Below are 25,600 nucleotides of genomic sequence, written 5' to 3'. Positions count from 1 at the left end.
GTAAATTATTGCTTTTTGGTATGGGGTGCCACGTCTTTTACGAATATTAACCGCTTGTGCCTCCTTCAAAAGAAAGCTTTTCGAAATGTAATGAATGCTTCTCGGCTAGAACACTCCGAACCGATTTTCAATGAACTTAGACTTATACGTTTGCCACAGCTGTATGAAACTTTACTTCTATGGCAGTATAAAGCCCGTGTTGATAAAACTAATTGTCCAACGCTAAAGCTGTCAGCCTTGCAATGCGGAGAACAAAAATACCCTACGTGAGCGACATTAAAATGGTATGTACCAAGGATACTAACAAATTATGGTTGTCAAATGTTGAGCTGCACTCTCCCATGGCATTTAAGTAAGGAGTCCAAAATGATTAACACCTAATACCAGATTTGTTATTTCTGTTTCTTTTGTTTTCCAAAAGTGCCATGTTATGTACGACTGCAATGCCTCTGTAGGGCGTCGGCTTCGTCAAGCTTTTCCATTGGCTTTTTGTCGGCACACCCAACATCGTCATGATGTTAAATAAAATAATTCTGATTTCAAGTGTTTGTCAATGGAACTTTCAAGTCACCTCCAAAAGTAAATTATTGAGGTCGCTTAATTATTTTCATAAAGCAGTTAAAAGTATAAGAATAATTGCAGTATAGGTATTTGGAAGAAATTCCTCACCAATATTAATTACGATGATTTTTATGCATCAACGCAGCATCATGAAGAGTGCTTCACTGTTTCACGCTTTGTGCTCAGCGTTAGTATGCAATGACACACTACTTCATAGTGGTGCAAGTAGCTTCTTTATACAGTCATTGCTATATGGACATCAAATGCTCTCCTAGCTACTTTTGCTCTTCTGTGCTCACCTTCTCTGTCATTGGTCTCCTTGCCATGTCCGCTTCGTTTAACTAATTGAATGAAACCTTAAACGTGAATGGGCCTGTGTGGTAATGCAGCGGCAAAACCATTCTGTTGCACGAACCAGGATATAGGTTTGATTCCTGGTCTCACGTACATATTTGCATACATTTTTGCCCCCATCCTTTTTTGATATCTCTGTTCACTGTGTTTCAGCAAATATTCCCTATCCCTTTTATTTCCGCTGGTCACAGCCCAGCCATAGCTTAAGATAGCACATATAGCAATTGCTGCTGCAGGCATACATATTTTCCTACACTTTAACAGCAACAGACTTGACTCCATTTTAGGGTGTTACATTAGGGACTGGGATTGACAAGATATAGGACATTGCAGCAGGCACAAAAGTGTGATGGGCAGAATATGGCGGCAATATGGTATGGCTATGATAATGGTACGGATTTCTCTTGCAGACTAAGTACGAAAATCCCAGTCTGCACATAATTTTAAAGCACACCGAACAACTCCAGGTGAGAACATTGAGAGCAGCATAAACTGCATTGACTCTTTAAGCATGCTGAAAGCACTCCACTCCAAAAAATTCAGTAAAATTGTTATAGAAGATACCAAGCACCATACAGCAACAGCCACAACACATGGAAAACAATAAAATTATGCTGAGTCCCGAGCCAAGTCAGCATATGCAGTAGCAAAAGAGCTGAAGGGAGTGCTGCATGAGCATATGACGAGAAACTAGAAAAAGTAAATATTCCGCATAGATTGCTTGAAGCTGGTGGATAGTAAGCTACAAAAGAAATAGCGGACCACTTCAGATAATGCAATCAACAATAAGGTACACCTGGTAAAGCAGAACCTCGGGCAAATCAAAGTCACGTCGAAACCAAAGAATGCTTTATTGAACTTATGCCACCTCACATCAGACGTATGCACCTTACACATAACTTCAGGCCACCGTGGTGGCTCAGTGGCTATGGTGCTCGGCTGCTGACCCGAAAGACGCAGTTTCCATACCAGTCGCAGCGGTTGCATTTCGATGGAGGCTAAATTCTAGAGGCCTGTGTACTGTGCTATGTCAGTGCACGTTAAAGATCCCCAGGTGGTCGAAATTATTCCCGAGACCTCCACTACGGCGTCCCTCATAGCGTGAGTCGCTTTGGGATGTTAAACCCCATGATCCACAACCCACATAACTTCATGCTAATAAAACAAGGAAAACCTGTTTGTGAATTAAATGCAAAATTGGTTACGGTAAGACATATTTTTTTATGCAGAAAGCCCGAAGAAGTAAAAAAAAAAGCATTTTACAATTTCTACATAAAAATATCTGTTTGAATCTTAATTTACTGTTAGCAAAGATTGCCACAGCAGATTTACAGTGAGTTAAGTTCCTAAAAGAAGGAAATATCATAAACAAACTGCAGCACATTAGAAGCTAATGGTCTCTGACCGCAGCAACCACTTTTCAACCCTGTGCTTGGCACATAGATAGCCTTAGTTTCTAATGCTCCATAAATCCAAAAACACACATGCTTAACACGAATCCATGGTGCTGCGCTGCACCATGCCTCATTGCCTGCTCTGCACTGGCATGTTTCACCCCATAATTTCAATATATGCCAGTCAGACTCTGCATACATTTTGAGTGTATGTGTCTGTTAAGACATTTTTAATTAAAAAAACACATACTCTGTGTGCGTGCGTGTGTGTGTGTGTGTGTGTGTACGTGAATAAACAGCTCTTGTCAGAGCTGCCTGTCGATGAGAGGGCACCGGGGTGAAAGCAGTTCGCTTTTTAACTGCGCGCTGAATATTAGGGAAGTTCTTCTTGCAGTTTTTTCAGTACACCGACAATGGTGCTGCAGAGTTTCGTTGCCATACATTGCAGATGTAATATGCGGTATTATTCGGTGGGTTTACAAGACAATGGTGCTGCAGAGTTTCGTTGCCATACATTGCAGATGTAATATGCGGTATTATTCGGCGGGTTTACAAGACAATGGTGCTGCAGAGTTTCGTTGCCATACATTGCAGATGTAATATGCGGTATTATTCGGTGGGTTTACAAGACAATGGTGCTGCAGAGTTTCGTTGCCATACATTGCAGATGTAATATCATATTAAAAATGTATGTATATGTTTGCATATCAAGAATATGTTATGTGATGCCGCCACTCTGCCAAAATAAGGGATTGTGGACCCGTCAAGCTGTCCAAGGACAGCTTTTTTTCCACAACCCCCCCATCTGTATTTGATGGCAAATAAAGATTTCATTTCATTTCATTTCAATATGCGGTATTATTTGGTGGGTTTACAAGACTGTTAGGGAGCGTGTAGTATGCTTTTCAATAGAGAGGCTGCTATCATCTTTGTATGCAGGCTTCATGAGGCGGAAAACTGAGTGTAGTACTCCCAGAACAGTGCCTTCACTTCACTGCTGTGTGCAGCTGCGGCATCAGCACTTTAAACTGGGCAATTGTGCTCGTGCTCGGTGCCTCAGCTCTTGACAGCATAAAGAGAATGAGGCTAAGCAAACGAAAGTGTCATTCTTTTTTGGTGCTTTTGTTCATCTTCTTGGCCTCAACTTGCACTTAGTGTTGCGTCAGCTCACCACCTTGTTCGAGTCGGCAAGGTGACATCGCTTTCACGGCACAGCAACCTGCCCGAGAGAAGCAAAAGAAAAATTTAAGATCTCACTTACATTCTGTACCACCTCTATAAGAAAACTGTAGCTGTGCTCACCGTTGACGCCGGTTTTGTGGCCGCGATACTCGGCCGAAGAAATCTCGAGCCTTCGGGTACTCCGGACGTGCGCGCCGGGTTTCGACAAGCGCGCCCGTGGCCCAGCCAAGGAGCGCCGGCGGCTGGCGTAGAGATGGCGCTACGCACGCAGGCGATTTATATAGTGAATTGCTCGGAGTAGCGTCTTTCCGTTTGCCCGAAAGTGCAGCAGCGGAAGTTCCGGTTACGTCACTTCAAACATAAATAGTAAGAAAACAAAAGTTACATCCTATATGTTTGTTAAAACGTATTGAAATTATGTTAAAACGTATTGTAATTATATGTAAACCAAAAAATTTTGTTTATAAAATGTTTTTGCTGCAATAAAACTTGCTCCCAGCAATCGACTTCCCACATCGGCTGCGTTTGTCGCGCCGCCTTTACTGCGTTGAAAAATAAAAGAAAAGCAGCAAGCAACTCGCGCGCGTTGTGGTGTGATTCACAAGGTTGGACCTTCTGTTGACAAAAAAGTTACTTTTACTATTCCTAGGGCATTTTCAGAATAAAGGTGGGAACAGCAGGCAGTGTTTGCAAACATCATAGGGGGCGTTCTAGAGTTGTCACTGTCGTCTGCTGCGGTACGCGTTTCGCTTTCGACCGCGCCATTTGTGAACTTTTCGCGTATAGATGTGTAGGTTGTCTAATTTGAATGATTGCATTAGCGAGTAAATCTGGCATACGCGGCAGCACTGGCAGCACGTCGGACTTTGAGAAGTTTGTGCAACACCCTGCAGGTGCAGGCGCCTGTTGGGAGCATGCCCGCAATCGCCACACATTCATCGTGACGTTTTAAAAAAAGATAGCTTCTAAATGACGTTACATACTCCGTAAAACTCTTCTCCAAAGCACTCGCCAACTGCTAACGAACGAGCGCCTTGATAGGTAGGATGTGAAATAAGAAAAATATCCCTGCAAGTTTTGTCTAAATGCGTCGCACTCCCGCCCGGTACCTCCTGCCAAAGCTGACTGCTGGGTACCGCTGTTTTAAAAATACATGCCAATGAAAATGAAGTTTCATATTTTCACGTTCATGTGAACTCGGGAGCGCTGTAAACATTTCTGAAAGCAGTACGTACCTTGTAGCATGTTTTCGATGCACTCGTGCAGGCAGGGCGCATTCATCGCCCATAACATTATTTTTCTGTGTCAATGTGATCACAGAATCGCTCAGGTATAGCCTACCTGACAAATGATAATTTCGAACCATGCTAGAAATTTAGCATAAGTAACCGCTGTGTTTTGCGTTGCAATAAGCCAACCACTGTGTTCCTATACATATGCACAAAACGAAATTTTTCTTTTTAGGCAGAGGAGGAGGAGGATTTATTGACGGGAAAGGCAGAGCCTATACCCTATTAATTCTCCTTTTCCTCTAAAGCTCCTAATCATTCCAACAGTTCACCGCCTGTGTCTTGGCCACTCCCCCGTAGTGGGTATGTGCCATTCTATTTGAGGCCAACCAACCAACCAACCAGAGAGGTTGGCCGGAAAAATGAATATCTGGCCTGCTACTCAAGATGAATGAATGAATGAATGAATTCCAGAAGAGGGCAAATACGGGCTGGTTGGTACATGTTTTACGAATTGGAAAAACAGCGCAATCAAAGACGAGACACAAGAGAACGACAATCAATCGTCTTTGCGCTGTTTTTCCAATTCGTAAAAATGAATGAATGAATGAATGAATGAATGAATGAATGAATGAATGAATGAATGAATGAATGAATGAATGAATGAATGAATGAATGAATGAATGCTCCCGATGAAGACCTTATCTTCGGTTGACAATGCCTCCGGGACGTTTCTGCTTCGACAACGGGCACTGTCGTTTTGCGAAGCGACATTCCCAGCGAAGAAAGCGCCTTGGAGTGGGTGAAATGTTACAGCGGTGCTACGAACACATTATGGATCATCTGCAGCGCCCAAAAGGAGGGAAAATGTCAAAAGTAGGTCTGCATTGTTTACTCCGCGCTTTCTGCAGTTTGGCACATTTTTGTGCGCTTATAGGTTAGCCGGTAAACGCATTAAAAAAAAAGAATCTCTTTAGCAGTTCATGAAAATCCTCTAAGGTAACAAACTGCCAGGCAATTTAATTGCTGCTCTCTGCAAATTATTTTAGTCAACGTTAACTGTCCAATCCAAACCTGAACAGTTAGCTAGAATCTAAATGTGCTGCCTTGCCCCCCCCCCCCCCCGTTCTCAAGGTGGGGGGCATCGAACCGCAAGGTAGTTTGTATACACACTGCACATTTGTGGGCGAGCTACAGCTTTGCAGGAAAACAAGCTTGAAGTGACGAAATATGGTCTAAACAGCAGTAGTTCACAACCACGAGCTACCTTTCCCACAATTATTTCCCCATCTTGGTCGAATAGCATCTCAAGAGGTGCATTCCATAACTTCAAGGTACTTTTTGTTCAAAGAAAGTTCTCGCGACACGAAATCACGGTTAACATGCGATGCAGGAAAGCTACCTTATCTGGAACGAAAGTGCTGTTCAGAAAGAGGTTAATTATAACGTGGCCATTAGCATAAATTTGTTGCAGGCTAGACTTCAAACATGATTAATGATTTGTAGTTATATTCTTTTGACTAGTTTTTTGTGTCCTATAATTTAAGTTTGGAGAAAGTCACATGCATTGCCAGAGCGGTGTGGCAGGATACATACAAAAATAGCTTACACGATGCAGTTTTCAACAATGCTAGTGAAATATGCACACCTAACGTTAGTTTAGTCCACTGTATATCAATGTGCAGATTAGAAAATTGAAGAAAGCGGTGTGTTATAGGATGAACATGTGTCCTTTGCAGAATGGTGTGTCACAAAGTTTGGAGGTGCCACCTCCATCACCTCAACAAGAAAAAATCCTCCAAGCGAACAACAAACCGCAGGGCAATGATCGACATAAAGATAAAAAAAGTCAACTATAACACGCAGAAGAATGATGCATATCTGTGGAGAGACCTCCCGCTGTGTGCAGTGATCAAGTTGCACACTCTGCACAATTACGCAACACCAAGTGCAGCTGCTCTTCGCCTTCTGCGATGCAGTGAAGGCAACAAACAACTTTTCCATCAGTACTTCGCCGATGGACTTACCCCGGCTGATGCGATACGCCTTCACGAAGCATCTCTGTGTGTTGAAGGTGACACTGGAAGCCTGCTGAAACTTGCCAGTGGTGCACTTAACCAACCAAAAGGGTTGTTTACCGTATGTACGAGAGCTGGCGACAGGAGCATTACGGCACAGTTTCCGAACCACTGGGGAGGCTGCAGGAGAAAATTCCACAGCACGGGAGCATCCATGCACAATGCTGCTAAACTAGCAATACAGCAGGACCTCTTGTCTCTCATCACTAAAAGCAGGCCGAGTTGTGATGTCCTCCAGCAGTCTCTCATTCTGTGCCACTTCAACACAAACTGGCACACTCAGCACAAGTGCAGAGCTGAACTGAGAATCAATAATTGTGGACACAACATTAGACCATATGAGAACAAGAGAGAAGGTCGTCACTTTTGCCAGGTTGTGTTGTTGTAAGCAGACACATACTTAAAGCTAAATGCATTATTACTGCCCTGGAAGAAGTGAAACAAGTTCAAATATGTGTCTCATTAGCCTACTGAATGTACTGATGAGAGTGGACAATTAACAGCAACAATGTAGAAAGCATGATCGCTTTCTCGATTGCGACACATAGATACTGCTTAGCAATACCCCAGCTGGGAATTAAAAGCACCTATTAATAAAGAAGAGAAAAATTTTCCAGCTCTCACCTTGTTTACACAAAGATGCCAAGAATGTTGCCTACCATAGAGCACCTTTAGCAATCTATTTAATGCCAAAAATTTATTCAGGCCTGTAATGTCAGGAGATAGCTTTCTTTAACACAACAAGTTAGAGACAAATATTTGTTCTGTGCACTACAAAAGCAATATGCCCTAAACTTTTGCAGCCAATTATTGTGCTTAGAGAAAACTACAATGTAGCACATCCACCTAGCAGGCAGTGAGCATAAATATGTGAACAAGCATATCTGGCTTGCATGGCTGAAGGCCCGACTGAAAACGAGTCCTTTCATAAAATGCTAGGATGACCTAATACAGCATGAAAATTTTGTTAGGGAAGTGGCCAGAAAATTTTAATACATGAGGAATGTTTTTGATGCCAAAAATGCAGTCTTGATTATAGGTGATAAAGCCATCACCTGAGCAGAGGCCACGGAAATGGCAACTTTAAAAAATATTTGCGCTGGAAAGGAATATTGCACGGCCACCAAACTTAGAGAACATACAATAGAAGTATGTTTTTTGTAAAAAAAAAAATTAGGAGTTAACAGTTGAGTATTTTTTGAGCATTTTGATAAAAACTTGCAACGGTGCTGATGACAATGTGTTGAGAGTTTTTAGTTTTATTTTGCACATTTAGCTGTCTTATTTTCCTGGTGAGATGAAAGTGGACAGCTAGTAGCGATACAAAAAGTTAGATTATTCAGGCACCTAACCCTTTGTTCTACAGAACAAAAAATCTCACCAGACAATACCCATCTCTCATTTTATTGTCCTTCCTACCACATACATATTTTGTTTTCATTGAAAATATGCTCTACGTCCACATAAGAGTAATCCATTGATGCAGGAAAACTTTAATTTGCTCTCAGTGTCTCATAAAGGTGATAATTTGTTTTGCAACACCAACTATGCTTTCATGTTATGCCATACTAAACCGTCAAAACCCGCTTTTTATGCAGGAGTTGATGTGAAGGTGCACTCAGAGGGAGGGGCAGGAAGCTGGGCAGTTCTCCTGGTAACTCCAATCATGAGGCGTGCCCAGCTGCTTGAATCATCCTCTGAAGTCATCTTCGTTGATTCCACGGCATCATGTGACTCAACAAGCAGCAGCGTGACAGTTTTGCTGACAGCGACATCAGCTGGTGCTGTACCCATAGCAGTCATTGTGCACAGCAGCCAGACTACTGAGGGCTACTCAGCTGGCTTCGAGCTCCTGAAGCACAACTACCCCTTTTGCTTTGGAGGCTGTGAGGTGGGCACAGGAAAATTGCAAATTATACTTACTGCATGTTGTTTGAAAGAATGCCAGGTAATGCTAGATTACATGAGTTAGGCAACATTGGTTCAGAATATGGGTCTGCTCCAGCCTGTACTTTCTGCAAGCTCCAAGAGGCACTGCTTAACAATATCAGCATTGGCTACAAGCCATGCCTACAACTTTTAAGCTTCAACAGTTTGCTCCAAGACGCGGTGTGACACTCTGCAAACCTTAAAATCTTGGACTTTTCATCTTGTTTGATAAAAAAAAAATTCAGTTAATGCAAGCCCATACCAATGCTGCCTAAACTCCTGCTTGCCCAACCTGTCAGGTCAGTAGCAGTCGATTTCATTTAAAATTTGAGCCACAAATGAACAAGCTGTAGAGCTGAAGTGTTTGACATGTGAACTACACTGTGTAAATGTCACCTCTACATTTAAATATCAAACTGGATATAGATTATGCATGCACAGAGTTAGGACCCATTCAGTAATGCCATCAAAACCGAAGTGAAAAATATCATCATAGCAACACAGGGTAATGTAGCAAGGTTATCTGGTTATCAACTTATCCGGCACCCGCAAACATCTGTCATGGGAATGACTTAGCTGTTGCATAGCTGTCAGTATGTGGCTGTTTCTTGTCTGCAGGCACCAGAGACTTTCATGACTGACAACAGTGCTGCTGAGAAAGCAGCAATTCTTGACAACTGGCCAGAAGCCAGGCAGCTCCTATGCCACTTTCATGTGGCACAGGCTGAGTGGCGGTGGCTGATTCTTGCCACGCATGGTGTCAGCCCAAGTGAAAGGAAGTCATTGATGGTCATTTTTCAAAAGGTATGGAATTTATTCATAATCAGTGATATAAAATTTGAATGCATACAGAAACAGCAGTGAGTGACTGATTCAGAAGAAAAAGTTTTATGGTTTTATGGGGGTTTAATGTCCCAAAGTGACTCAGACTATAAGGGACGCCAAAGTGAAAGGCTCTGAAAATTTCGGCCACCTGGGGTTCTTTAACATGCACTGACGTTGAACAGCACACGGGCCTCTAGAATTTTGCCTCCATCTAAGTTTGGCCACCGCGGCCGGGATCGAACCCACATCTGATGGTTGGGTCAGCAGCCGAGCACCGTAACCGGTGAGCCACAGCGGTGGCAAGGCCAGGTACTGTGTCACTGATACTACGTCACAGGACAATGTCTCACAAGTCGCATAGTGCATGCATGCTGTGCAGGCCTATGGTATTTGGTTGAAGAATGGGTGCTATAGCATGTCCAGTGCATGACAACACAGCCAATGCATTGACCACTTCTGTTTCAGTTTGTAGGCATCATACACACACTAAGTAATTGCAAAAAGTACAGCCAAACACAGCAGAGCTTTTGCCTCTCAATTCAGCATATGAAAGATGCAATAAAAAAATTGTAGGGCTACTTATGCAGCACAGTAGCGGCAGCATAAGTATCAGTGACAAGCAAGCATAACAGGGACCATTTGCAACTGTGGCGAGAGACAATACTGGTCAGGTAAGGAGCTGCACTACACAACCTCATGATCGTAGACAGCGGTATACAGTAGAGCCCACTTGTAATGAACTTGATGGTCATGTGGACTTACCCCATTACAGCGCAAAAATACAGCCAGAGAAAGGTGATGGTTATTTCTTTAAAAGGTCTGCTGTGCATGCCTGTTTCTTCGAAGCAGACCCTATCAAACCGCTTTCTAAGCTCTCCAGAACGGTCATGTGCTCCTGGCCAAGCCCTAAGCAGCAGACGAGCTGTTTCAATGACGTGGTAATACCGTTAGTAAATGAGGCGCTCACGGCAACTGGTGAAAGCCCTCGTCTTCAATCCTCAAAAACGTTGTCAGGGTGCAGCGACAAAGCTACTGCAGCGCATGAGCACTCATAATGTACAGTATACATGACTCTTCTGTAAAGCTCTCAAGTAACGCATAGAGCTCCAAATAAAGCTATAGCTTGCCGTGACTACTAGGGTCTTGAAGCAATCTTTCCACCAGAATACAGTCGAATAGGCCTATAAACCAGATGGGAAATAACACCTCACCAAAAAACAATCGCTACTACTTTCAATCATACGGTGCACATTGTTCGAGAGCTCTAAACAAGGGTGACACAAGCTATCTGCTGTCTACGAATTGCCTGGACGCGGCAGCCACGCAGAGAGCAGAGATCCGACTGGATAAGTGATGAATCACGTGACTGGGTGGGCCTGCAAGGCATACCTCGTGACTGGTATTCAAGCTTCTCAAATCGCTGTCATTGACTAGGCACCGGCCGTGTGCAGCAGTTTGCTTCCAACACTGCCCCTGTCTAGAGCTTACCATGCTTCGGTTTCCACTTTAAATGCTTTACCCAACAGGCGTGCACGCAAGCACTGACTGACCCTGTAGCCTGTTGGAGCACACCTGGCCGGTAGTTTAAGTTTCAAATCCACTTTTTTATTTATTTATTTGGGGGGGGGAGAGACAGCTACATTTTCTTTGGGAGATCACAATAGCTGGGAGGCTGTGGGAGTAGTGAGCTTACAGTGCCTCCTTGTTAGTTATAACAGAGTTATATAGCCAAGGTTGTTCGTTTTATCTAAGATGCAATGTCATAGCCCTAATGGATTTTTTGACGGTAGCTCTACCTCATTTGTAATAACTGTTAGTTATAACTGCAGTCGTTATATGTGGACTAGATTGTATTCATGATTTGTGAATTAATAGAAAACTTGAACAGATGGCTGGCATCAAATTATCCATAAAAACCAGCAAATTTGGAAAACGGAGCCTTGAAATGATTCAGTAGGCCTGTTAGGGTTATGTCTCCTGGTGCTGCAAAATGGCACAGTAGCAGGTGGAACTGACACTTTGTCCTTCTGGTGTCAGCTTTTTTTTACACAATCCCACCGATGCCAAGGAAAGTCCTGAACATGCACTTGACTTTACACTTGTCTCACCATTCTTGGCAAGTATGGACTCTGCCCAGAGAAGATGGCTGGTTTCTCTCAGGGTCATAAATGTAACACCAGGTAGCCCCAGCAGTGACCTGGAACAAAAAGTTTGTACATTTATGACAACCCTATGTAGCTCCATGCAGATGTCAATGCACTCCCTCCCAGTTCTAAAGAGTGGTCAGAATCTGGATCACAAATATGGAAATAAATGACCCATAACAAGAGTTAAAATCTGCTGCCGTGCTTGCAACCAATTCAAGAAGTTAAATTTTGGTAACAGCGTTTCATAGAGGTCTTGCAATCCCGCATGAATGCTTGCTCAATCATTGCCAAGGCCTTCATGAAACTTTTCCTAATGTGTGCCCAAAATTAACGCACCTGCTCGTTCTTCCTGGGATCTGTAGGCCAAATTGACAAACTCAACATACGTTTGAATAATTGTAGTGTAAGATGGGTACTGGGATGGTTAGAGGTACTGGGCGCCGGCGGTAGACACAGAGGCACAGGCCACGTAGACACAGAGGTCGAGCACCGAGAGCCCACACACAAAGCGATGGCAATGCCGCTCAACACAACGGTCAGAAGTTCGTCGTCGTCTTCGCCTGAACAGGAACTTCTTCGTCGTTACAACTGCCCCCCGGGGAGCGTATTCGCCAACTGCAGCCTGTACAGCCACAAGGCTTGAAACCACGGTGAATTGATCACGGTGACTGAAGATTGTCACTACGCCTTACCTAAAAGGGATAATAAATCCTCTTAAACGGCGTTATATGCCAATAAGCATCACGATTTGCGACCTAAAAGGGAAATAATTGAAAAAAATGAAATTAAAAACAATAAAACTACAGTACAGAGAGCGGAGTCGAACGGCCGACCTTCCATACGCAAAACGAGCCTCTAATCCACTGCGCCATAGCAGCGATGTCAAGCTGTCGTTCTGAATGAATATTTATAACCAGCCTTAATGTGGCTGCTACCTGCCGGTGGGCGGCGCTGTCATCCCTGGCTGTACCGGCTGCATTTGGCGAACACGCCCCCGGGGAGGAGAGGAGCCATCCTGGCGACTTACGGCGTAGGTGAGATGGCCGGGTCATAATGCGGCTTTAGGCGCTGCACGTGAACAGTCTCGCGTTCGCGCCGGCGAAGATCAGGAGACGGCATCAGCGGTTCCACCACGTAATTAACAGGCGAGGTGCGTTCCACAACTCGGTAGGGGCCGTGAAACTTTGCAAGAAGTTTCGAGGAGAGGCCCGCAGTACTGGACGGAATCCAGAGCCACACGAGGCTACCAGAAGAAAAGTGCGGGGGCGTGTGATGGCTGTCGTGGCGGGATTTCCGACGGTATTGGGCCTCAGTTGTGAGAGAACGGGCGATTCGGCGACACTCTTCTGCGTGTCGTGCAGCTTGCGAAATAGGAGTACACTCAGATGCGTCAGGCTGGTATGGGAGAATGGTATCGAGTGGAGCAGAAGGGTGACGGCCGTAAAGAAGATAGAACGGGGAAAAGCCGGTAGCCGACTGCGTTGCGGTGTTGTTGGCGTATGTCACATACGGAAGGACGAGATCCCAGTTTGAATGGTCTGATGAGACGTATATAGAGAGCATATCGCCGAGGGTACGGTTAAATCTTTCTGTAAGGCCGTTAGTTTGCGGGTGATATATAGAGCTTGTTCAGTGAATGATGTTGCACCTGCGGAGCAAGGCTTTGACAACTTCCGATAAGAAAACGCGGCCTCTGTCACTCAGCAGTTCGCGCGGTGCGCCGTGGCGAAGAATGAACCGTCGCAAAATGAAGGAGGCTACGTCAGACGCTGAGGCGGATGGAAGGGCGGCGGTTTCTGCATACCTCGTCAAGTGGTCAACTGCGACGATAGCCCAACGGTTACCGGCTGCAGTGTAGGGAAGAGTGTAGGGAAGAGGTAGGTGACCACTGTGAAAAGTCGGAGCTGCTGGATAGGAGTTCTGTTAAAGGGGCAGCAATAGATGCAAAGTTTCGAATAAACCTACGAAAGTAGGAACACAGGACAAGGAAGCTGCGCAGTTCTTTGACAGATGTAGGCTTGGGAAAAGCAGCGACCGCACAAAGTTTGGCTGGGTCTGGAGAAACGTCTTCCTTGGAGACAACGTGCCCTAAGATAGTGAGTGTACGAGCGGCAAAATGGCATTTCTTCAAGTTTAGCTGCAAACCGGCGTCAGAAAGGCAGTTCAAGATGTGCCTCAGGCGATGGAGGTGGGTGTCAAAATCAGCAGAAAAGACCACGATGTCGTCGAGGTAGCAGAGGCATACCTTCCACTTTAATCCCCGCAAAATGGTGTCCATCATCCTCTCAAATGTTGCAGGCACATTACAAAAGCCGAATGGCATAACTGTAAATTCGTATAAGCCGTCGGGGGTTGCAAAAGCAGTTTTGGGGCGATCAGCCGCTTCCATGGGGACCTGCCAATATCCAGAACGAAGATCAAGGGAAGAAAATAGTTCGGCCCCTTGCAAACAGTCCACAGCGTCATCGATGCGGGGAAGAGGGTAGACATCCTTCCGCGTAATCTTATTAAGGCGGCGGTAGTCGACACAAAATCGGATGGAGCCGTCTTTCTTCTTGACCAGCACAACAGGCGAAGCCCAAGGGCTACTGGAGGGCTGGATCACGCCATCTTGGAGCATTTTATCAACTTGCTCTTCGGTAGCATGGCGCTCGGTGGCAGATGCACGATAGGGGCACTGCCGCACTGGTGCGTGGTTGCCGGTGTCGACACGATGGGTGACCGTGGAAGTTTGGCCCAAGGAACTCCGATGACAGTCGAAGGAGGAGCGGAACTGGTGAAGGAGGTTAAGAAGCTGCGTCCGTTGCGGGGAAGGAAGATCGGTGTCGATAGAGTGAAGGAACAGGTCTGTAGCGGAGGAATCAGGCGCAGAAGATGGAGGGCTCAGCGCAGTCATGGCTAGATGAGGCGAATCGGCGGGGTCCTCACAGGTGAGAATGGACGCAATAGATTGTATACTGCCGACACACGAGGCCAAAGACACGTCCGCAAAGACACGAGGCCACAACACCAACAACTATCGCCGACACCAACAACCCAGGCCCTAGCTCTGACTCTGACAGTCATCTTAACAATGAACTACTGAAAAAGATTCCGAAAGAACAAGCAAAAACAAACAAAACTTTGCAGGAGTTAGTTACAAACCTAAAACATGTCGAGAGAACGGTTGATAATATGAGGTTGAGAATTGAAACAATTGAAAACGACTTAGGTAGGTTGAAGAAATGCGAAGAAAGACTTGATGAAAGTGAAAGACTAACCAGAAGTACGAACAAACACATTCACGGTATAGCAGCAAAAATAGATGACTTGGAAAACCGAAGTCGACGCAACAACTTATTGATTTATGGTGTGACCGAGAAACCGGAGGAAGACGCTAAATCACTTGAGGAACACGTTAAGCAAGAAATCTTCAGAGACAAGCTGGGCATGGAAGTGAAATCGGCCGAAAGAATTCACAGGATAGGTAATCCTAAAGGCAAAACACCACGTCCAGTCATAGTTCGGTTCTTCAATTCCGCAGAGAAAACAGATATTATGTCAAGCTGTTTCAAACTAAAGGGCTCTAACATTTCCATATCTGAAGATTTTTCAAAAAGGGTACGAGACTTACGCACTAAGCTATGGCGCTCATCGGAGCGAGAGAGGGCGGCTGGGGCAAAGGTGTCGCTTTCCTTTGATAAGCTAAAGGTCAATGGCAAGGTTTTCATTTGGGATGAAACACAACAAACCAGGGTCGAAATAACAAGAAGGGCCGATGATGCAAGGCACACCCAGCCTAACTCAACTCCAGGAGCAGCAAGCTCGAACAGTAATCATATCTGACCGGCCAAAACCAAAACACTAAGAATCCTGTCATTCAATGCTAGAAGTATAGTAAACAAGTTAGGTCACCTCGAGCAGCTAATTCTGGGACACCATCCTCACATCATAATTATAACAGAAACATGGTTACAAGCAGGAGTACGTGATTCGGAAGTTGTTCCATCAACATATAAGTTGCTACGTAAAGATAGGGGTTCGCGAGGGGGTGGTGTAGCTATAGCTATTAAAAACAACATAAAATATTCAGTCCTGAAGGGTATTGATGACCACGAAAGTGTGTGGTGCAAAATAACATATTCCGGTAAATGTATATTACTGGGAGGCGTGTATCGACCCCCAAACGCCCCGCCAGATTATCTGGAAAAAATGAACGATTATCTGTCCCAGCACACTAACTCAAGATCTAAGTTGATTTTATCGGGGGACTTTAAATTTAATTGGGCGGACTTTTCACACGACGGAAAAGATGCCCAAAGCGCGGAAACGCTTTTATTTACAGCATTTAGTTTTTCCTTAGATCAGCTGGTTACCGATAACACCCGAGTTCTGTCGTCTTCCTCTTCACTTCTTGATTTAATTTTTGTTAGCAGTACACTTCCAGGGTGTTCAGTGCGCATCGAAGACGGCATATCTGACCACAAACTGCTAGTATTGTCATGCCCCATAGTAGTCACTTGCAAAAAGAAGAAAACACTGCCAACCTTTGTCAAGGACTATGAGCGTGCAGATGACCCTGCAATTCTAAATGCACTTGAGAACAGCTTTGCCGAATTCAGCGCACTGACCGATGTTCGTGAACTATTGTCCTGTTTCAAAAACATTGTAAATACTTGCGAAAAGAGATACGTTCCGCTTCGAAAAAAACGCATAAACAGGGAGTACCCGTGGATAACGCGCGAGATAATTCAACTTAAAAGAAAAATAAAACGACGGCGTAAAAAAGGAAACAAGAATGACATTGCAAGTCTTGTTAACTGCTTACAGAGCAAAATCCGAGACGCAAAAACTCGCTTCTTTGATTTGACGCTGCCTTCCTTCATGGCTCACAACCCTCATAAGTTTTGGCGCTACTTATCTGAAGAACAGTCAACTGGTTCCATCATTACAGATTTCAGCGACACCATAAGTAAACCTGATGACATTGCAAATGAATTCAATAAGTTTTTCCAGTCCGTTTTCACCAGAACAGCCTCTCACGCTTCTCTACCCGCATACACAATCAAGAAACCCATGACAGAACTAATCATTAGTGAAGATGGAATCCTTTCTCTTTTACAAACACTTGACACAAAAAAATCTCCGGGTCCTGATTCCATCTCGAACACATTTTTAGTCCGATACGCTGACTGGGTGTCTAAATACCTGCATAAAATTTACACAACATCTTTACAAACACTCGTAATTCCAGATGACTGGCGCTGTGCCAAAATAATTCCTATACACAAATCGGGTCCTAAAACTGAACTGAATAATTATCGTCCGATATCGTTAACAAGCACTAGTTGTAAAATGATGGAACACATTATTTTTAAAGCCATGATCTCATATCTAGAAAATAATAATCTCATTTATGAAAAACAACACGGTTTCAGAACAGGGCTTTCAACAGTAACGCAGCTTGCTGAAATTACTCACGACATCGCTAACACAATTAATGAAGGCTACCAGATAGATGCTATATTCTTAGACTTCTCTAAAGCGTTTGATGTTGTTCCTCACGATGACCTTGTAATAAAATTACTATCTTTTGGCATTGATCGCAACATTGTGTCATGGATTTCCTGCTATTTGCAGAACAGAAAACAATGCGTCAAAATAGGTGAATACGTTTCGCAAAACCTGGATGTGTATTCGGGTGTACCCCAGGGATCAGTACTTGCGCCTCTTTTGTTCCTCATTTATATAAATGATATTCATTCCTGTGTTAGTTCATCGATCCAGCTTCGCCTTTTTGCAGACGATTGTGTCGTATATATAGCTGTAAAAAAATCTGACGATCAAATTCTCCTTAACAATTCCCTAGAATCAATCCACGCTTGGTGTATGACCTGGGGAATGAAACTTAACGCAGATAAAACCAAAAGTATCACATTCACTAATAAGAAGCATCCTCTAAGTTTTACATACACACTTGGTGACGCACAGGTTAAAAAATATGATCAGGTGAAGTATCTGGGGCTCATCCTAACATCTAACCTGCGTTGGGAGCCCTACATCAAATCCATTTGCTCTAAAGCTGAAGGTAAATTACATTATTTAAGGAGAAAGCTCCGTAACACGCCGGCCCATATTAAACTCAGTGCCTATAAAACTCTTATAAGACCTACCCTAGAATATGCGGATATAGTCTGGAGCCCCCATCAAAAAAGCTTAATCAACAAATTAGAGCGCATCCAAAAACTAGCAGTGAGGTTCGTCTATTCAAAGTATTCACGTCAAACTAGCGCTACCAGTCTAATAGTTCAGTCAAATTTACAAAGCCTGTCACAGAGAAGAATCATTTCCAGATTAAAGTTTTTGTTCCAACTTCTTCACGGTCACTTCAAAATAGCCAATTCACAATACTTACACCCGCCATTCAAACACTCGTCTAGAACAAACCATAGTAAAACACTTCGTCAACCAGTCAGCCGTGTAAATATCCACAGGTACTCCCTGTTTCCAGATGCTATATCATATTGGAATAAATTGCCTGAAGATGCGGTGAAGTGTACGTCCGTGGAACTATTTCTTAACTATATCGAAAAAATTGACTTTTCTGTTTAATTCTCTCCTAATCTTTTTGTGTTTGGGTCAGAGAACATCTCTGTATTTTTGAATTTTTGTTTTTACTCTGTTTGATCAATGATGCATTGTAAACACTCCTGCATGGGCCCGAAAAGGGCCTGCAGTATGTTCAAATAAATAAATAAATAAATAAATAAACTATTCAGAGGCCTCGATTAGGGTCCTAAAAGACATAATCCTGCATAGAACTAAAGCATTTAATGTTGTGGCCCTAGCTGAGTTCCTCTCTGTTGTGTGGGAAGAGTATTTCTTGCACAGAATACTTGACCATGCCCACTCACGTGTGACTGGGCACATGCTGCAATATGAGAGGCTTCTGAAGAAACTGCCAGAAGGTACCAAAAACAACATCAGGTGTGATGGAGATGGGCATTATGTCGTCCCAAGTGGCAGTCCAGAGAGCAAGTTTTACACAGTGTACTCTGACATCGGCCTGTGCACATGCCGCTCTGGACAGCACGGTGCATTTTGTAAACACCAGGCACCCGTGCACAAAGTGATTGGTGGGATCTTCCCAAATGCACCTCTGCAGACTAGAGAAGGTCGCTACAACCTTGGAAAGCTTGCGCTCGGAGACAACTGCCCCGGCATTGATTTCTTCGAAGGCCTCCATGAGAAGACACAAGCGCTGCAAAATGCTGTGTGCGGCGAGGCTCCCACCGATGTTCCTGACTGTTGGAACACTCCCTCTACCTCAACAGCTGCAACTAGCCAGTACAGCCCTCCAGAAAGTAGGGAAACCTGCAGTGCTCAACCACTGAACCAGGTTTGCTATGGCGCTATACATTTGCAAGACAAGTGACGGCAACTCTATGTTAGCCGGAGTCATTATAAACCATAGTCATTGATGACAAGTGACTACACTTTTTGTGGTGGAGAATTTAAAATTCTGTGAACTCATAAAGAAAAATGTGCAACATTTTGCCGGAAACATAACACACAAAATAAATACACGCTTATTTCTGAAACAACCCTTGTACTTCAAATGTACCTTCAGTAAAATAGCATGTGCTGGTTGTAGTTCACCATCAGGTAATACTTGGTATTCCCTCCACTTGAAGAATGGTGCTTGTTTGACAAAATGTCTCCCAGTGACTGATTTATCTCTCTAAGTCTGCCATGGTGCACAATCCTACACATGCTGTTGTGACCATGCATGCAAGCCAGGCACAGCCGTGCATTAGTCTGGCCTCGGACTTCCCTCACTCATTAATGTACAGCCTGGTACCACAGAAGATAAAAACCCAAGAATGGATGTTGAGTCGAAACTGGAAACTTTTTGCCACCACCATTAATGCTTCTTTCGAGAGATGACAGTATCATGACTTTTCCTATACAGGACTGTGAACGCGTTGCCACTACAGCCGCCAAGCTTGACATGTTCACTTCCTTATGTATATGCAGAGGTCTAGCATGTCACAGCATCATCAAAACTGTGCAACAATATGCCGGCTTTCACGGGAATTAAAAAAAAAACAGTCACATTTTTATTATTCTCTCGCTCCGATTGGTGTCTGCAATAACAAAAACGAAATTGTGGTTACTAACAAGAATTCTGCAGAAATTCACAATTATGAAATTTTCCCCCCAAAGCAAGCGGACCTAACAACAGTTCATGCCCATGGAGGAAGCAAATTTAAATTTAGTGGAGAGGCCAAGATGCCACTGTTTGTGAAGCCACCCCACGATCAGACGATGTGCTTGCACCATCTGCATGGGCTCATCATCCTACTCTCACATGCCTCTCTGTTGCCCATAGCAGCAACAGCCTGCAAACGCCGAATGGCATGCTGCCTCTTAGCAACCATGATTCTGTTGCTACTGGCACCATAAAGAAGGTTTATGAATAATATGTTACTTCTACCACATATGCATCACAAAACTTCGCTCATTTTTCAATGGAAGAAAGCTTAACAAACCGTATCATGCCAGTATCTTTGACAAGTATCAGAATCACACAGCTCAGCTTCCTCTTTGCATGCAAAAGATTATAACAATCAGCCCATTGGTAGGCAAACAGCAGCCTTTAAGCAAAAAATTTTTGGTTTTTTTGTGTGTGTTTCAGGAACTGGAGGAAGACCCTTTTGAAGCCCTCATAGAAGCCTTTCTGCACCTAAAGGCTGAAGTTAACAACGACCCGACATGCATGAAGCACACAGCCAGACTTGCGAAAAAACTGAAAAGCCTTCCAAACAAGCAGAGCTTTGTCACACCACTAATAAACATGTCAGCTGCAGTCTGCAGGGTTTCAAGGTGCCGAGGCAAGATAAATGTGCAGCCAACAAGCATTGCAAGGAGACGACCTGGCCTGCACAAAGGCTCGAAACGTGTCCCACCAGGCAGGCCATCAAAGAAGGCCAAGCGCAGTCATTCGCTGTGTCGCAGTGTGGCAGACAACGTCCCAGCTGCAAAGTGACTGTCGACTGCTACGTCAGTCTGAGTGTGCCTGTGCGTGTGTCACATATATTAGGAAATTGGAAACAGAAGTATGAACTAAAATCTGGAAAAGAAAAATGGGATGACGATAAGCATGACGTGTATTAATCCAAGAATAAAGAAGATGAAGAAGAGGTAGTCGGTGAGGTGGGAAGAGTTGATTGGTGGAGAAGATTTGATTTGATTTGATTTATTGGGGTTTAACGTCCCAAAGCGACTCAAGCTATGAGGGACGCCGTAGTGAAGGGCTCCGGAAATTTCGACCAACTGGGGTTCTTTAACGTGCACAGACATCGCACAGCACACCGGCCTCTAGAATTTTGCCTCCAACGAGATTCGACCGCCGCAGCCGGGATCGAACCCACGTCTTTCGGGTCAGCAGCCGAGCGCCGTAACCACTGAGACATCGCGGCAGGTATTGGTGGAGAAGAGAAGATGATGACGTGTACCAACGACAAGGCTATAAAAGCGCGAGGGATAGCGTGGCACGGGAGGGAAGAACAGAGAAGTGGAGGCTCCAGCGGGTCAGGAACACCTTAGCTGGAAGAGAGCAACACCGGCTACTGCTCCGGTGATGTCGACTTCTACGGCGTCGCACCGTAGACTTCCTGCCATTCCTAAGCTCATTCCGGGGAGTCAACGGCTGACGGAACCACAGCCAGGAGTGCCTCCAGCACTGTTGCCACCCATCCGGGTGGTGCAATCAATGCCAACATCGCTAGCAATGCCTCCACGGGCACTTCGACCGGGAGCTCGTACGACGACGCCAACGCCACCAGCCTGAGCACTTCGAAACGCCGCCTCGACGCCAGCTATCTAGATGCCACTGACTGTACCCATGCAACGCATCAGCAGCACCAAACCGTGAGCACATACGCCGAACACTAGCAGACTGGGTGTTGCCAGTTTGTGTGTTTCGGTAGTCTTTATGTTTTGTGTTAGCTTTGTTAGTTAGTTTTGTGTGCTAGGGTTTGTGTCGCGTAGGGTGTATTAAATGTGCGTCTGTGTAGGTAACCTGTCGCCTGGTCCATTCTTTCGGCCCGAGCGTTCTCGGGGAGATCCGTGACAGTGTGCCCATGGCAGAATCGTGTATACTGAAACCATACGACACAATATATATACGAGCGGGAAACAACAAAAACAACCTGCAGCGCGAGCTATATCTTGATCACGGATTAATCAAACCACCAAGCACATCCACAGTAGCAAGCAACAGTGCCCTTCCGTGGTGGCGAAAGCTACCGCCCGGTACAAAGGCTAAAGCCATTATCATCCATCCATCCATGTGCCCAGTGTCGAAGGTACTGCTACGCCCCGTTTCTATCGTTGTCCCAATGAGAACGAAGCTCCCAACATCTCAACCTTTAAATTAGCTCATTTAAGGCCAGTGCTTCCACTCTTTCGTTTCCATCCTATCCGCGACCAAACGACTGCAACAGCTAGTGCTTCGACATCGTATTTGTGGCGTGCAAGTTCAGACTGTCGCGCTTAGTTGGCACCCATTGTTGAAGAGACACCGTATATTTTAAGCGTTTAACATCATAAGAGACGCTGCCCAGTTTGCAGGAAATTCAATGCTTTAGATTTTCACACGGCTCTGTCGGGTTTTCTGACAGGTTACCTTTTCGCTGGTTGGTTATCGCCGTACCCTTGTCCCCAGACGCGTACACTTGAGTTGGACATGAACTGTGGTTTGAGGAAGCTGTCGTGGCGTCCCGGCGATGACGCTCACATGTCGTTCGAAGCGAAAAACTACGCTTCGTTCCGGGCATCTCTTGTGGTGGCGGGGCTCTTCGCTGCACGGAGGATGGAGTCCGCTGTGTGGGGCACATCGAGCCTACGTAGCTCGACTCGCTGATCGCAGTCGCCGAGGGTCAAACCGTGGTAAGCGTAAGTGTTTCATTAACTTACACAGCGTAACTTTGAAACAATAAAGACGGAAATAAATTAATTTTGCAGCGAACTTAAACCGACACTGCAAAACGCCAATACGATTCCACGATCGGATCGGATTGGATTGGATTGAATACATTCGGATTCTGACTTGATGGCAATCACGATGTTGCTGCCTCGCCAATTTCGTGATCGACGAAAAACTGGCACTAATCGTAATCCTATTTGTTCTACAGTTTTGCGAACTATTTTATTTTATACTTATTTTACAAGATGCACTACTTTGCGTGCATTTTTTGAAAAAAATTGTTCCAAAACTGCTTGTGTTATTACTCCGCCAAATTGGGCAGACCTTGCTTTGTTGGTTGGCCTGTTGGTGGAAGATGGCTGCCTCCAGGGTGGAAGATGCATTTCTTAAAAATTTTTATGCACATTGCTCAATGGCACATTGCTTGGCTGCACGTTCGCAGTCTTTCAGCAGCGATTTCTAGCAGTTCCCTTTGTAATATGACGAGGCGTTTCTTCTTAATGTGTGAAGTCAGCCCCCGCAAATGCTTTCGTTGTACAGGCGCTTCATCGCATAGATTGTGTATTTCTGGAGGCATTGCGATTTCAGCGATACAGTCCGCCGCTGCTGGTCTGTCATTGCTTTATTTTTTACCCTCCAGTAGCAAACCTGTTGTGTGCTCTACTTCTGGTATTTGGTGACTTCTCATCACGACCTACTCTTTTCTGTATCCCTCATCAGATATCCACCGCAAAACACTACCGTCGTGATGTGGTGGCACGTAGTGGAAGCTGTGACGCCAAATAAGGTTTAGTGGACCATTGTCGAGGTGGATTAAATTTTGGTGTTGTTACATTGTCAGGACATGCTCAAGTGCCTAGCACGTGCATTGTGGTGAGATATTGGTACCGACTTCAAATTGGAGAACCGCAAAATGCTTTGGTCACCTTGTGCTGAAGAACGTGCTGTTTGGCTTGGTCGGATTTTTGCTGTGCTGTGGGCACGCAGTATGCAATACAAACGTCTTCTGGTTGTTTATCGCCAATTTATAAGCGTGTATGCTTTGAAATCTTTGCCACTCAGTAGACAAGTTGAAATGAGTTACCTGTCTGTGTTGCATATGTGCCTTCCCACTGTAGTTTTTCCTAACACTGGCACACTATGCATTCGACCAAATAAATGTTAGTGTACCAACCTCAAGAATGCGCACTTCACGAGAATCAAGTGTGTGTTAACTAAACACACACTTGATTCTCGTGAAGTGCACATTCTTCATGAACAGTATTATTTCGTGACTAAACTATGAACACTACAGATAGCAAAAACTTTCCTTGTTAAAGGGCATATGGGGTACTCATGCAAGCTGTCATCCAAAAAGCTGTGGCTATCCCATCTTTCAGCACAAGTTATAGGAAACACACAAAACTGCAATATTTCAGCATTGCGAGCTCAAAATAAAATTTTGGCTCATAACAGCACAACAGCTCATGACAAATGCAATAACAGGAGGACTCCCGGTCAAAAAATCCTTCAAAGTTCCTTCAGGGAGCCAACAGGATTCTTGACTGTCACCTCTACATGCACCTGATGGACCTGAAGGAATCTGCATGGATGCTCTGTTTGCAATGGCGCGACTCTGACGGGGCTGAAGGCATCTCCATTAGCAGCTCTGTTGGCACCGGCGCGGCTCTGACGGTCTTGAAGGCATCTCCGTCAGCAGTTCTGTTTGTACCGGCACGACTCTGACGGTGCTGATGGCATCTCCGTCAGCAGCTCTGTTTGCACCGGCGCGTCTCTGAAGGTGCTGAAGGGATCTCCGTCAGCACGTCTGTTTGTACCGGCACGACTCTGATGGTGCTGAAGGCATCTCCATTAGCAGCTCTGTTTACCGGTCGGCGTGGCTCTGACGGTCCTGCAGAAATCTGCATGCAGCGCTGCTCTGTCTGCGGGCGACGTTAGCTTCGACCGTCACCGGTATAGCTGCGAATCGCTTCGGGAAAGTTATAATACAGGCAAGAAGCTTAATTGTACGTTTTAATCGGTTTGTGTAGCACACATCTTGTAGTACCAGCACAACCGCTCACCGGTGGAGATTTATTTGGCCAGAAAGCAGCTTACGAAATTAGCGGGGACATATCTGAAACACACGTACGTATGCTCAAACATATACAATATTCGTGCAAATTGCATGATTCTTGCAAGCACGCATTAATGAGCTGCGCGCCCTTCCGATAGTGCCTGAAAATTCTTTGCACGGAGGCCATGAATCGCTCTCGATCATATGCTTAGCTTTCAAGGATCATCCGGCCGGCTTCACTCGATCCTGGCTCATTTTCGGCAAAGATGTACACATATCATATATCAATATTGTACGGTAAACGTTGTCTCGTAGTGAACTTGAAAACTGATGCGTACAACCAAGCGGTTCGCATAACTGAAGTACTTCTGCGTTTCGTGCGAAGCATATATATGGCCACCCATGCAAAGACGGCCGGCCGCGCTGTTCGGCTTTGCTGACTTTTCTTCACTCGTCCTCGGCGCAGACGATTCCAGGCGCACGGCATAAACTACGGCCAGGTGAAAAAAAATGTGTGTTAGCTGCGCAGTTAATTTTAATCTAGGGAGAACCATCAATTGAGGCGAATGAATTTTTAAAAGGTGCTGCACAATTAATTCTAGCTTAACGCGTTTGTGCGCGTTGCGCGCAAAAAGTAGAGCAAATGTGGTATCGGTACGTACGTCGATCATACTTCATACTCAAAACTGATTATGTTCGACCTTTCCGCTATGCATATGCTGCGCACCGCGTGCAGTGAACCCGCCCGCTATCAGGGCAGATCTGCCTATCTGATAGCCAGTACACGTACGCATGTTTATGTGCGGCATACACCGGCCAGGAACTGCGCCAGTCGGAATTAACTTTTTCTACTACGCATAGCCTTCCCTCGATCCT

The 25,600-nt window shown here is 44.9% G+C and overlaps 2 protein-coding genes across 10 annotated transcripts in view; one reads left to right on the top strand and one right to left on the bottom strand.

The window, feature by feature from the left end:
* Positions 1–1,955: 1,955 nt before the first annotated feature.
* Positions 1,956–25,600, bottom strand: part of LOC149338157 (uncharacterized) — a 164,353-nt gene continuing 140,708 nt past the window's right edge. For 6 of the 8 annotated variants that reach the window (XM_089547515.1, XM_089547518.1, XM_089547519.1 and 3 more), the window contains one exon: positions 1,956–11,749. In XM_089547515.1, the coding sequence (XP_089403641.1) occupies positions 11,521–11,749 (229 nt within the window). In that variant the 3' untranslated portion in view covers positions 1,956–11,520. The remainder of the gene's footprint in view (positions 11,750–25,600) is intronic. The other 2 variants (XR_016283391.1, XM_089547527.1) reach the window with 2 other exon arrangements.
* Positions 8,108–20,862, top strand: LOC149338162 (uncharacterized). Of its 2 annotated transcripts, XM_089547513.1 has the most exons (3): positions 8,108–8,689; positions 9,346–9,531; positions 20,377–20,862. In XM_089547513.1, the coding sequence occupies exons 1-3, from the start codon at positions 8,279–8,281 to the stop codon at positions 20,725–20,727; spliced, it is 948 nt and encodes a 315-aa protein (XP_089403639.1). In that variant the 5' UTR covers positions 8,108–8,278; the 3' UTR covers positions 20,728–20,862. The 2 variants fall into 2 exon arrangements, with proteins under 2 accessions (XP_089403639.1, XP_089403640.1); XM_089547514.1 differs by lacking the exons at positions 8,108–8,689; positions 9,346–9,531 and adding an exon at positions 18,454–19,077.

The sequence above is a fragment of the Amblyomma mixtum genome, chromosome 6, assembly GCF_055824585.1.
Source record: "Amblyomma mixtum isolate Tamu chromosome 6, ASM5582458v1, whole genome shotgun sequence".
NCBI classification, from domain to species: Eukaryota; Metazoa; Arthropoda; class Arachnida; order Ixodida; family Ixodidae; genus Amblyomma; species Amblyomma mixtum.
The sequence above is the reverse complement of the archived record's forward strand: the minus strand, read 5'-3'. Positions and strand labels throughout refer to the sequence as shown.

What these genes read in the sequence shown, in the direction of transcription:
- LOC149338162 (XM_089547513.1), top strand. Translation starts at nt 8,279, where the DNA reads ATGCAGGAAAACTTTAATTTGCTCTCAGTGTCTCATAAAGGTGATAAT. An exon ending in TTTGCTTTGGAGGCTGTGAG is followed by an intron (nt 8,690 to 9,345) that starts GTGGGCACAGGA and finishes TCTTGTCTGCAG; the next exon opens with GCACCAGAGACTTTCATGAC. An exon ending in TGATGGTCATTTTTCAAAAG is followed by an intron (nt 9,532 to 20,376) that starts GTATGGAATTTA and finishes TGTGTGTTTCAG; the next exon opens with GAACTGGAGGAAGACCCTTT.